Source organism: Passer montanus, unplaced genomic scaffold (genome assembly GCF_014805655.1).
Source record: "Passer montanus isolate IOZ18808 unplaced genomic scaffold, ASM1480565v1 scaffold10, whole genome shotgun sequence".
Lineage (NCBI taxonomy): Eukaryota > Metazoa > Chordata > Aves > Passeriformes > Passeridae > Passer > Passer montanus.
The window spans coordinates 34,138,962-34,151,184 of record NW_024356505.1 but is presented as its reverse complement, the minus strand read 5'-3'; the positions used below and the strand labels follow the sequence as shown (position 1 = coordinate 34,151,184).

Here is a 12,223-nt window from a genome sequence, read left to right as displayed (position 1 = left end):
TGAACAAAACCTGCAGTAAACAGTACATCAGGTTTTGTGTTTGCTTTAAAGAAGTTAACCAGTCATAGTTACCTACTAGAGAAAGACACTGCAGCCTTCAGAGATATGCCACAGAGGTTCTTGCTGCTGACACCAGAGCCTTAGGTGATGGTTACAAGAGCTGTGTTGAACAGGAAAGCAAAAGGTTTTTTTTTCCCAAAATTAGAAATATACAATTTCCAAAAATGGGAGCAAAAGACAAAAGGTAATGAAAAATACTGCTGAAGAAATGTTTAATTAAAAAAATCAGGAATTCAACAGTGCCTAAATCTTTATTTTTCATAACCTACATATTTTTTTTTTCAAATTAGACAGTTTTACATTTTTATGACACAAAAGGAAACTTAAATTACTGATAGTTTACATGTAAGCTTGATTCCAGTCTTAATGGAAGAAGAACAAAAACAAAAACCCTCAAAAAGGCTCCCATATTACACTTTTATTTTGTGAATTGGCAGCTGTTAGGTCTCCTCAGAAATCTTGGATTGTCTGCTGCTATTAGTGTAATAGGTTCCGAAGCACAAAACCCCTACCTGTAGCTGAAGGAGATACAGAGATAGGTGTGCACCATTACAGTCAGCTGTTGCTCCTGATACACTGCCCCACCCTCCAGAAAGGGCCTTTCCATGCCAAGGGCTCAAGGCTTTGAAGGACAATGCAGCAACATAAAAGATTTGCCACTGCTCACATGTTTCTAAGTGACAGAGTCACGGGGTGGGACTGATCTGAAATTACATTCTGTTTTGAAAGCAAGCTTTATTTTTTTAAATTCCTGGAAGAATCTCAGATCCCATTTTGACTTGTTTTCAAAATGAAAAGCATCACCACACGGTTGTAACAGGGTAAAATGCCAATTTTAATTACTGGATCCCTGAACCTTGAGCTCAGCTACTGCTTTTGGGAGATTTTTAATTTTAAAAGCTATGTTTTAATCCCTCTCTGTATCATAGCAACAGTCTGCATGCAACTTCACAACTCTACTCCGAAAACTCCATTTTGTCACTGAGTGGGGGGTGGGGGGAATAAATCTCAAAGCAAAATACAGTAAGGAGAAGTTGTATTGTATATTACACAGCGATTTGGCGTGTCACTTTTTTTTTTTAAAAAAAGGCTATAAAACCACATCAGAGGAAGGTTTAAACTTTAGATGCAACAGACTGTTGCTGGGTAAGCAGTAATTACAGTGTATTGACCTATCACAAATGGCAGCAGAATACATTAGAACAGCACAACACATCCCACTGGTCTCAACAGATCACCTTGGGCACCGGCTGAGCACCAGCACGAGCCGCTCACGGCCGCTGGAAGGGACCACTTGCCACTGCTTGCAGCTGGTAAAGCCTTTCACTTGCAGCAGACAAACAAAATGAATCATACAGCTGGCCTAAACCATACACAAATCTAGCTACCGCTTTCACTGCCGCTGGGGAAAGGAGAAGGGGATAAAAAAATCCAATGACAGAAGTAGTCGAGCAGTTTTGGTGATGGTGTCGGGGTCCTATCTCCTCCCACAGCATTCACAAAGTGCGCTTTTGAAACAAGAACAATCAACAGACTCCACATGCCCTATTTTGACCAATTCTGCAGCATACAACAGGCTGGATTTACAATGCCAACTAGTTATCAATTGATGCTTGTAATAGGAAATTTATCAGGAGTCAACTTCTATAGTTACTTTACAGTTCTATGAACCATGCATTGATACTCTTGAAAGCAGACAAATAAGCTTCAGTGTATATTTTTGCAGCAGTCAAGTTTTTCCCCAATTAGACTTGATTTTCATTAATGACTTAAAAATTACAGTTTGACTGCTGAAATTCATTATTTACATTGCAGAATACTTTTGAATTGGCTAAATTGTTTGGTTTTAAAGGGACTTTAGGAAAGTATTTGAGGGCTTTCAAATAAGACTTTTGTTCCATTTCCCTTTTGCAGTGAAGAGGCAGAGTCAGTTCAACACACCAGAATAAAATAAGAAAAAGAAAAAACAACAAATTAAAGTAATATTCAAACCACAACATTTAGTTTATCTACATCCAGCTCAACAGCAACATTTATAATATCAATAATTTTTATCAGATTTTTTTCTTTAGGGTACCTTTTTATATGTTCTGATTATTTACAACTGTACAAGCAAAGCACACACTTCCAAGTGCACATATTTAATACAGTATTGACTATTTGCATTTACAGGTTTTTCAACAATCTGAAAAAGATCAACTGTTTAAGATCTTTAAGGTATATTACAAAAACTGCTGCTAGATCCTGTACTACAGTATGTTTACCCAGTAAGACCAGTGACAATAGATACATACTGTAACTGAGTAATTCTGTATGCCATTCATGCTAACCCTCCACGGGGTCAGACCTCATTAACTCTAAACTGTCTTGTACAAAAGTTAAGGCAAAGTCATTTTCAAGTTTAAATAAAATTCAAGTCTTTAAATATTGGATGGAAATAATTCTTTAAAAAAATCAGTTGTTTAAATAAACATTTTTGTGGAATAAACTGTACTGTCATAGTCAGCAGGAATGAGTTTTGTCTGAACTTCCTGCAGTTTAAACACTTAAAGAAAAGCTTTAGGCATTTTAAAACAAAAATAATTTATATTCAACTTTATTAGAAACTTGCTAATTTAGTGCATCCTTGTCCTTCAGAAAGCGCATCACTTCTAAAGTAAATAAGTGTGAGAAACCTCATCCCAGAGGTAAATATCAGGGATCTCTTCCTCCACCACACAAAACAAACACCATTATCTCACGTCTCGCAAAATTTAAATCCGTATGCCAATGCTTGTAGTTACAGGAAGATGTCAACACAAGGCTGACTAAGATATGAACTCTTTCAAAGAGCACTTGGGGCAGAGTTTTAAAAAAAAGTCTACACAGAGCACAGGGGTAACCAGAATATACAGCGCTGACTCAGTTAACTCCCTTACAAGCACAGGGAAGCTAAGGTTATCACAAGAAGGCTACTCTGCTTTCTCCTGATAACATCCACTAACAGGCTTCACCACCATAGAAGCTCACAGACTTGATTCTTTCTATTCACAATGTGCTTTGTATTTGCAAATTATAACATCAGTTTTATTCTGGAGTGAGAAGATGGTTACTTGCTTGCAGTAAGTCAAAAAAGGAAATATTTCAGAAAGACTGCTATGATGCCCTGTAGAATTCATTTTGTGTGTGCAAAACATCAAAAAAAGATTAAGTTTTTTAAAATGCTAGAAACAGCTACTCATTTAACCTAAAAGTGCAAGTTTGTTTGCTGACACTTAGTACAGCAGCCCAATAAAAAAAAATCTTCAAGGTCACATACTAATTTGTAAAATATATCTACTTTCTTGCACTCTACACACTAGCTGCCGTTATCAGTCTTTTGGACACTAATTTAGATATGTACTTGCAGACCAGTTTATTAAAAATATTGCAGCAGCATGTTTCTGCTTAACAGTTTAGAAAAAACTCACTATACAGAGCTTGCACTCACACAGCCACAGAGAGGCTTAATAAAAAGTTGATTTTTTTTAAAGACAAATATTTTACACCTTGGAAAAAAAAAAATCACACTAAGCTTCACCTCCAATTAAGCACCAATCTAAATGTAAGGTTTAGAACAACTATCCAGAAATACCCAGAAAAATAGAATGCTTGTTCAAGAGGGGGAAAAAGTATTTCACAAAAAAATAACTTGCAGGCATTGTTACATGCCTTGTATCACTGCAAGCTCCTAACCAGCAACTCATTCTCAGGTATCTTAGTGGGAACATGGGTTTAATTTGTGGGAAACAGACCTCTTCTCAAATCCCTCCCAGGTGTTATTTTCACTGAGGAGATTTTGGAGGGGTACTCTGTTCTTTATTTAAGCGTTTGCCAACGGCTGGAGGGGACGATCTGCGTCCTGACTGTCTTCTCTGGTCTTTGGGTTGTCCAGGATGTGACTTTGCAGGAGGAGGTTCTCTGTTTTTCTCTATTGTTTCTGTGGGCTTTTTTTCTTCTTTCCCACATGCTACAGTGTTTGGCTTCTGTTCTTTCTGGGGTTGCAATGTAGGAGGATCCTTAGTTGTTCTCTGGCAAATTTCCGCATAACTAGGTTTTCGCAGTTCCTAGGAAATCAGAAACAAACAGGACAGAGTTAAACAAAGCATCCTGAGGGGACAAAAATTACTTTTATGAACAAAAAAGCGTGAAGTCCTTGTCCCAAAAGACTGCTGCACTTAAATATGCAGATGAGGGCTTGAGTATGAAGTTTACAAAAATTGCCTAGAAAATAAAGCTGAAGAAAAGGTAAAATGTAAAACAGCATGCCAGAAAAATGGGGTGTAGGCACAGGGCAAAATATTTCCCTTTCAACCTCTAAACCAGTTGAAACACAATGAATACTCTGGTTTCAATATCAACATATGTATTAATACTTCTACCTCAAGGATACTACCAAGAAAAGGATTCAGATAAGGAGAGCTCTCTTGCACTGTTAATTGCATTATTCTATTATGCAAGTAACTGTGAAGCCCAATAAGCAAATCTAAAGCTGCTGGACAAATTCTAGGATGCTGGGCTCACATGATTAGGCAACACTGGGTAGCAATAAATGTTCTGTCAAAGGCAAACTGGCTCATCAAGAAAAAGTGAATAATAAGGTCACTTACTATGGCAGATCCATTGACTTGTACCGATTTACATGCAGTACTCAGAGTGGAAGAAGAAAGTCTTTCTGTACTCTGTGTCTCTCTCTGCTGTTTATCCACAACTTTGGAGTCCCTGTAATCATCCAGCAGGAAGCAAGGCTCATGAAAAGTGAAACTTTAGGACAGATGAATGATTTAATAATAGGTCTAAAAACTTTGAGTGTGACTGCAAGTAGTTATAAAAAGCTATAATTTGCCTAGCACATGATGACTACCACTGCATTCAAAAATGCTATGAAAAATAGAAAAAAATATATTCCTGTGCAGTGTGACACTACCACTAATTTGTCATGTTCTAATAGCATTTAGTTACTCAGCTATTTGATTTGCAGGTTCCAAATAAAGTGTTACCAAAAAACTTTTTTTATGGTATGGACATCAGTACTGCCTACAGGGCCATGGGTTTACTCTCTGTTTCAAAGCTATCTAAATAAAAGACAGTAAGGTATTCATTAAACTTCTACTCACAGAAACTAAACCACAACACTAAATTTTCTTCTCCTAAATGACTATTATGATTGAATCACTGTTATGATATTGTTCCGAAATTAAGCTTTATTGCCTTTACTACAAGTACAACAAAATATTACTTCTTCCATTGATTAAAATTTTAATAGCTATTTACATTGTTCTGCCTGATGAAAGAAAATGCAAATGTGATGCAGAGCAGAATAATTATACCCATGTAATTAAGTGCTTACTCAGTAGGCTGGGGTGGCGAAGGAGACCTTTCAAAGGTCCTGGGCAATGTAGAAGAAACTGGTAACGGCTCTCGAGGAATTCCTGATGGAATAGTGTTTGTACTTGCATCCACATTAATGTTCTGAAGGAGGAAAAAAGGCACAGAAAGACAATCAAAATATCCAATTAATATGGTCTGCCTGAAAATTAGCACAACCAGGAAACACTTCATAGTTTGATTTATACCGGTAAATTGACTATAGGAAGGTACAGAAGGAGCCAATATATACATTGTAATGAATATGTTATTTTTTCCTTTACATTTATTTAGAAACACAGATAGATGTGGTTACTTCCAAAGAAGTTAGAAGCTTCAGGTCCCTTTGGGACATATCTGAATGACAAAATCACTTTGAATCATTAAGGTCAGAGAAGACCTATAATCAATCATCACCTTGTCAACTAGACCACTGTACTAAGTGCCACATCTGGTCATTTCTTGAACACTTCCTAGGGTGGTGACTCCATCACTCCTCTGGGCAGCACGTTCCAACTTGCATTTCAGTAAAAAAAACATTTTCCTGACTTTCAACCTAAACCTCCTCTGGCACAGCTTGAGGCCATTTCCTCTTGTCCTGTCACTGCTTGCCTGGGAAAAGAGGCCAACCCCCACCTGGCTACAACCTCTGTTCAGGCAGTTGTAAGGAGTGAAAAGGTCTCCCCTGAGCCTCCTTTCCTGCAGGTTATACAACCCCAGTTCCCTCAGCTATTCCTCATAACTTGTGCTCCAAAGCCTTCACCAGCTCCACTGCCCCTCTCTGGACATGCTCCAGCACCTCAGTGTCCTTGCACTGAGGGGCCCAAAACTGAGCACAGGATTCCAGCTGCAGCCTCACCAGTGCCCAGGACAGGGGGACAATCACTGCCCTGATCCTGCTGGCCACACTATTGCTGATCCAAGCTAGGATGTCACTGGCTTTCCTGGCCACCTGGGCACACCTGCTTCATGTTCAGCTGCTCCCAGGTCAACCAGCACCCCCAGGTCCCTTCACACAAGGCCACTTTCCAGCCACTCTGTCCCCAGCCTGTAGCACTGCCAAGAGGTGTTGTGAGCCAAATGCAGGACTCAGCACTTGGCCTTGTTGAACCTCACACAACTGGCCTCAGCCCTTCAATCCAGTCTGTCCAGAACCCGGTGCAGACCCTGCCCTTCCTGCCCTCCAGCACATCAACACTCCTGCCCAACTTAGTGCTGTCTGTGAACTTACTGAGGGTGCCCTCAATCACCTGGTCCAGATGACCAATGAGGTTATTAAACCAGGCTGGTCCCAATACTGAGCCCTGGGGAATACCACTAGTGACTGGACTTCTTCCCACCTGGAAAGAAGGTGTCACCTGCTGGTGACAAAGTAGGCTTTGTACCTGTTCATATAACCATAGGCAGCCTATGAAGACAAAAGTCTCCTAGTGCTGTGCACTAAGAACTGTCTTCTTCAAAGCTCTACTTCTATATCACTCCAACATAATGATTTGCTACCAAGCAGAGGCTTTTTCCATAGCCCTCAAAAGATTCTGCTAGTGCCAAGTGATACTGTGCTTCCAGATAAACGCTAAATACGTTCAAGATGCATACATTAATTTAAATGGTCACAAAATAGGAAAAGACAACTTTGTATCCTGAAAAACATATATCTCACATTTATAACATTTTGTTTGTTTTAAAGGATGCTATGTCTCATCCTAAAAACTCCAAAACCCAGAGATTCTGGTATGCAGAAGGGGAAGCAATGGGAGAACACAAGCTCAGAAGGAATAATATAACCCTCTTTTTCCCCTAGCCAAGTCACCGTTCAGAAAGGGCATAAACTCTAAGACTCCTATGGTTGCTGTTATAAAGGAAAATGGTATTTGATTGCACTGTTTTAAAATCAGGCAGCATAGATTACTGCAGTAGAGCTAAGCCTAGTTTGATTCAAAGACTGCAAAAGGTGGTTGTTTAGAAATAACAGAACAGGTTTTATTCGCTGTAATAGTGTGTGCAAAGGCTTGAAATTGCAAGCTTCTGAGCATTCTGACCTGAGTGCATCAGAACTTGTAGGTACATGGTTAAGTGTGAACAGCTTCAAGTCAAGCACACATGCAAGAGCTTTTCTTTGCCAAAACACTCAGCCCTTGATCTGACAATGCTGCACTTCCTAGTTACAAAATGTGGGATGATTATTACCTGCCATTCCCCAGAGTTACATCTAGAAGAGCATCACTAAGCAAAGAGCATAAAGATACAATGCTTGCATAACAACTGCTGGAAATGATAGACCTTTCCTTAGTCCCATCAGCTTCCATACACTGGACTTGCCCATCTATATGAAACAAGGGAAGCACTGTGTAACTTCAGTGCTTTGTAACACCACGTCAAGTGACATGAAAAAACATTGAGATCAAGGTGAAAAGCAGCCTGTATACATTGGCAAGACTGATGTTAGCTCAAACAGCTTTGTAGCAGAACACAATCGCTCTTTGGAGCCAGCTGCTGTTATCTTACTCTTTATTTAAAGGCCAACAAGGAAAGGCAGCACAATCCCTTTTTTTTCCACACAGTGGTACAGAATAACTCCTGGACGCTGGAAAATGAAACTGGTAAATGGAGGAATGCTTTTTAATGTGACAGTGCACTGCAAGTATCATAAAGCGTAAGTGCTGACTGATAGGAAGACTGCCTCTACAGGAGAGAAGTCTAAGTTCTTTACCATAAGTATAAAGCAAGTACTAGATCTGTAATAGGGGAACAAAGTGTTTCAGCTGCAGCATTAAAAGCAAGTGGTGAAATTGTATTTAAAACCTAAAATACAATAGTCAAAACCATTTCATAAGTAACAGAGGTAAAATACTTCATAATTAATAGATCTCAGCCAAGATCTCAGCCTACCATCTGTAGTACTGGCTGACATTAAGTTAATCACTGCTCTTACCATGGCTCTGAACTGCACATTCCCCCTAAATGCAACCCTAGAACATAGCAGCCCCTCCTACCACTTGCAGGAGACAGAGTAGATGGCTTCTCTGTACAGTCACTGCCTTGGGTGCAGGCTGCCCTGCTGCCTCCCCCTTTCTTTACCAACCCCTGACACATGGGCACCAAAGAAAACATTCTAAACCCAGCTTATTGCAGGAGAAGACACCAGAAACTGTGGTGGTTCGCCATGTCGTTTTACACTGCTAATCCAGGGCTTAACTTCTTCAGTTGTGGTACAGCTAGAAAAACACAAGTTAAATCTGAGCCATCAAAAAAAGCCAATGCAGACTTTCATAGCCCAGAGTGTTCCACAGTGCAGAGGGTTAAGTGAGTCTTGCTGGAGGAGAACATACTGTCACTCACAGATGGCAGAGCAGAGACAGTTCTAAGAATGAAATCTATGAAAAACTACTGAACATTAATTTTCAACTGCATCTCTACTACATCTATACAGCAGTGGTTGCCAAGTTATTCTGGTGTATTTTTATCTTTCTGAGCAATTTGACAAGACAACACTGGGATCCAGCTGGTTTTGGTAGCAGTTCTTGTTCCAGCTATGATGCCTAGTGTACTGAGATTATGTAGGCAGCTTCTTTATTTTGGTGCTTAGAAGTTTGTCACTTTAAAGTGTTTTATATATAACTCAGAAGTCTTACTTTCAAGCAGCAGGGAAAATGTATCACATACTTTTCACCTGAGCCTATCAAAAAGCCTGAGGCAGTTATATACAGCAAAGAGCATATTTTCTAATCTCTGCTATTAACATCTACTTATTAAACTGGTGCCCATATTCCACACCATTTCAAAGAGAACACCCAACAAATTCTAAGATATAAGTGAAGAAGGCAGCAGCACATCATTTGACAGCTGTTTTTAAGAACACTTCTTACAACCCATGTTGACCCACAAGTTTTTCCATGTCTAGACCACAAAATCAGAAAACAAGAGGTATGCAATTCTTTGTTTTCCCAACAAAAATGAACATTCACTACTCACTCTTTCTTTTGATGTTCCTATTACCACGCTGGACAGTCTGTTTTCAAACAGGTCTTCAGTCTTTAGATTGCCAGCAGCGCCGGGTAATGGAGGAAAGCTAGATAAACCCAATTCAAAGCTGGGAGATGGAGGTTTTGGGGGTGGTGGAGACTGTGTTTGGCCTCTCTGGAATAGAAATACCATGTCGGGGTTACTGCACTAGATGACAAAAAAGACATGCAACTCTAAACTGTATTTTGCACTTGATTTGTATCAGCAAAGACCTGGAGAAGGCTCCCCCATCTCATCCCCCAAAAAACACAGAGTACTGAAGAATAGATGCTTTCATTTTCCACTGTTGCCCTTAAAATATTTAATTATTATTTAAATGTCATGGTATATGCATCAGCTTTAGGGACACCGGCATAGTTTTTTCACTGACTCTTCCTTGAGGACAGACACACTGACACAGAAAGGAAAACACACTGGTTTATGTATCATGATATGGTGAAAATATAATGCCCATTTATGTACAGTTAATAACATCCTAAATGAAAAGACAAGAGTCAACAAGAATCTTATTTTCAGATATATGAAGAAAGGGCAAGACAGCATGCCTTGTATGTAGCACAGACAGTAACAATTTATATCTAATTAGTATTAATCTGTATGGTCACTGTGTAAAAATAGAAAGGTAAGTGTCAAAACTATTTTTGAAACAGTACTTTCTAACTAAATCTAAGAAGAAAACCAATGTCTCAAGCAAAAAACAATGTCTCAAGCAAAAAACAACACCTGTGTGCTAAATGCAACTATTTTGTACTACAGAGAGCAGTTCGGGAGTTAAAAGTACCACAGTTTAAGATCACTTGTGAGAACTGCTGGTAAGGATTTTTAAGTTATTTTATATTTACACAGGAAAAATAAAACTCCTTTGTAATATGCTGTAACTGAAGTTACCAATTAACTTCACCTACATCATGTAAACAAAGGTTTTTTTCAAAGAAGTGTTTCTTTACTGTGCTGAGCCCTGTGCTAAAATGATCTCTGTTGCAAAATACCAAATGTAAACCGATCTTTGAAACAGCTCCTATTTTGAAAAGCAAAATACGAGTATATAGTCAAGATGGCATGAATGTGAGAACACTTCTGAACAAAAGGAACAACAGATATAAGACTACTTTTGAGGTCTTTTCACAAACTACATGTCCAAAGAATTGTGTGTCAAGAGGGAAGTAGGGAAAGAAAAAATACAGAAGCAAGAACAATTGCAACTCCAAGCACTGTTACTGACCCAGCATTACCCCTGGAAGAATGCTACAACAATGGAGACTGCAAATCTCCAAAACTCAAGTCAGATGACCTGTCAAAGGTCAGGGAGAGAGACTACGCTAATCCAGCTCAAACTGCAAGAGGAACAACTCGAATTTTTAAAAGTCATTCTTCAAATCACAGCACTTACTCTTCTTAAAGGGGACTGCAGAATAGCAAATGCTTTTATGTTACATTTTAAGTTACACAGTTGAATCCTAAAACCCTCAAAGTACTAAGTGTGGCACTAACATCTTAAATTAGCAGGATGAGGGAGGACTTCAATGAATTTTAAGCTAACTGCATAAAATTTCTCAAGTTAACTTCTGGTAGGTTCAGTACTTGGCTAATGACTGTCTACAGCCTCAGAAACAATCTGATCAAAAAGTTTCATCCTCTTTTTATGCAAACATGTATATAACTCTATTTTTTTTCCCTTTCAAAAGAAAAATCTTCTAATGATTAGAAGTCATTACTCCATTCAAATATACCAGTTTTAGTGGTGTTCTGTGTACACTATCTAATTGCTACAGCATTACACAAGAAACAGGATACTGGATTCAATTATTTCCACAGTCTAAAGGGAAAATTTTAATCTTTTGGCTTCAAGTACACTTCCTTGCAGTTCTGGGTGTGCAGCAGCTGTCACCTCTGCTCAAGGTACAGCACTGGACATTACAGACTAAAGATTCTTGGCCCAAAAGAGACTGGAAGGAACCTTCTGCACAGGCTGCAATGACAGCCTGGTGCTGACAAAGGGAATCATGGGTCTCCAAAGAACTCACATCTACCAGTTTTTACATTCAAAGTTCAAATAGTCTTTGCAGTCAGCTCTGTCAGAAGTGCTGCTCTGCTCAGGGAGGTGTCCAAGGTAATTCTTTCACTCCTGTCACTCACACCTAACCTGTACCATTTCCTTGTTCTTTTAAATACAGAAAAAAGTTAATAGCAAAACGTCACTCTAAAAATTCAAGCATCTTTGAAATGGCAAAAGGAAGAAGTACTGGGAATCCTACAGGCAATCTGGTCTCACTGCCTCTGGGAAGTTTGATGAGAACTAAAAGCAATCAAAAGGAAGGAATCAGTTGCTAAACATTTCTGCTCCTTTACCCAAGTTCACCTAGTCCAATCAACAGCAGGAGCCACACACACACGTAAGCAGTGATTCCAGACCTTTAGGAAAGTGTTATGGCTCATGCAGTAGTGTTACTTTACAATTGTAACATGAATAGGAAATAACCTGGTTCAACTTCATGCATATGCCACGTGTGGCAAAAATGAATTACAAAGAAACAACTGGTTTTATCACAGCAAAAAAATATGTTTTTTTCTCTTCTACACTTAGTGCAGCCTTTTCATGTATCAAGTCTACTTTGGTATTAACCCTGAATTTCAGTTTCCCAAAACCACAGTATTTTAATAGTGTTAGCATACCCTTACCTGGTGGCACTTAAAGAGGCATTTAAAAAAAATTAACTGACCACTTCATAAATATTTCTGCTACACACTATGCCAC

At 39.0% G+C, this 12,223-nt stretch overlaps 1 protein-coding gene across 4 annotated transcripts in view; it reads right to left on the bottom strand.

The window, feature by feature from the left end:
• Positions 1 to 271: 271 nt before the first annotated feature.
• Positions 272 to 12,223, bottom strand: part of LARP4B (La ribonucleoprotein 4B) — a 37,515-nt gene continuing 25,563 nt past the window's right edge. For 3 of the 4 annotated variants that reach the window (XM_039704948.1, XM_039704927.1, XM_039704934.1), the window contains exons 13-16: positions 9,418 to 9,582; positions 5,429 to 5,550; positions 4,689 to 4,800; positions 272 to 4,145 (exon numbers count right to left, since the gene is read on the bottom strand). In XM_039704948.1, the coding sequence (XP_039560882.1) occupies positions 3,864 to 4,145; positions 4,689 to 4,800; positions 5,429 to 5,550; positions 9,418 to 9,582 (681 nt within the window). In that variant the 3' untranslated portion in view covers positions 272 to 3,863. Of the gene's footprint in view, positions 4,146 to 4,688; positions 4,801 to 5,428; positions 5,551 to 9,417; positions 9,583 to 12,223 lie in introns of those variants that run through there. The other variant, XR_005627057.1, reaches the window with a different exon arrangement.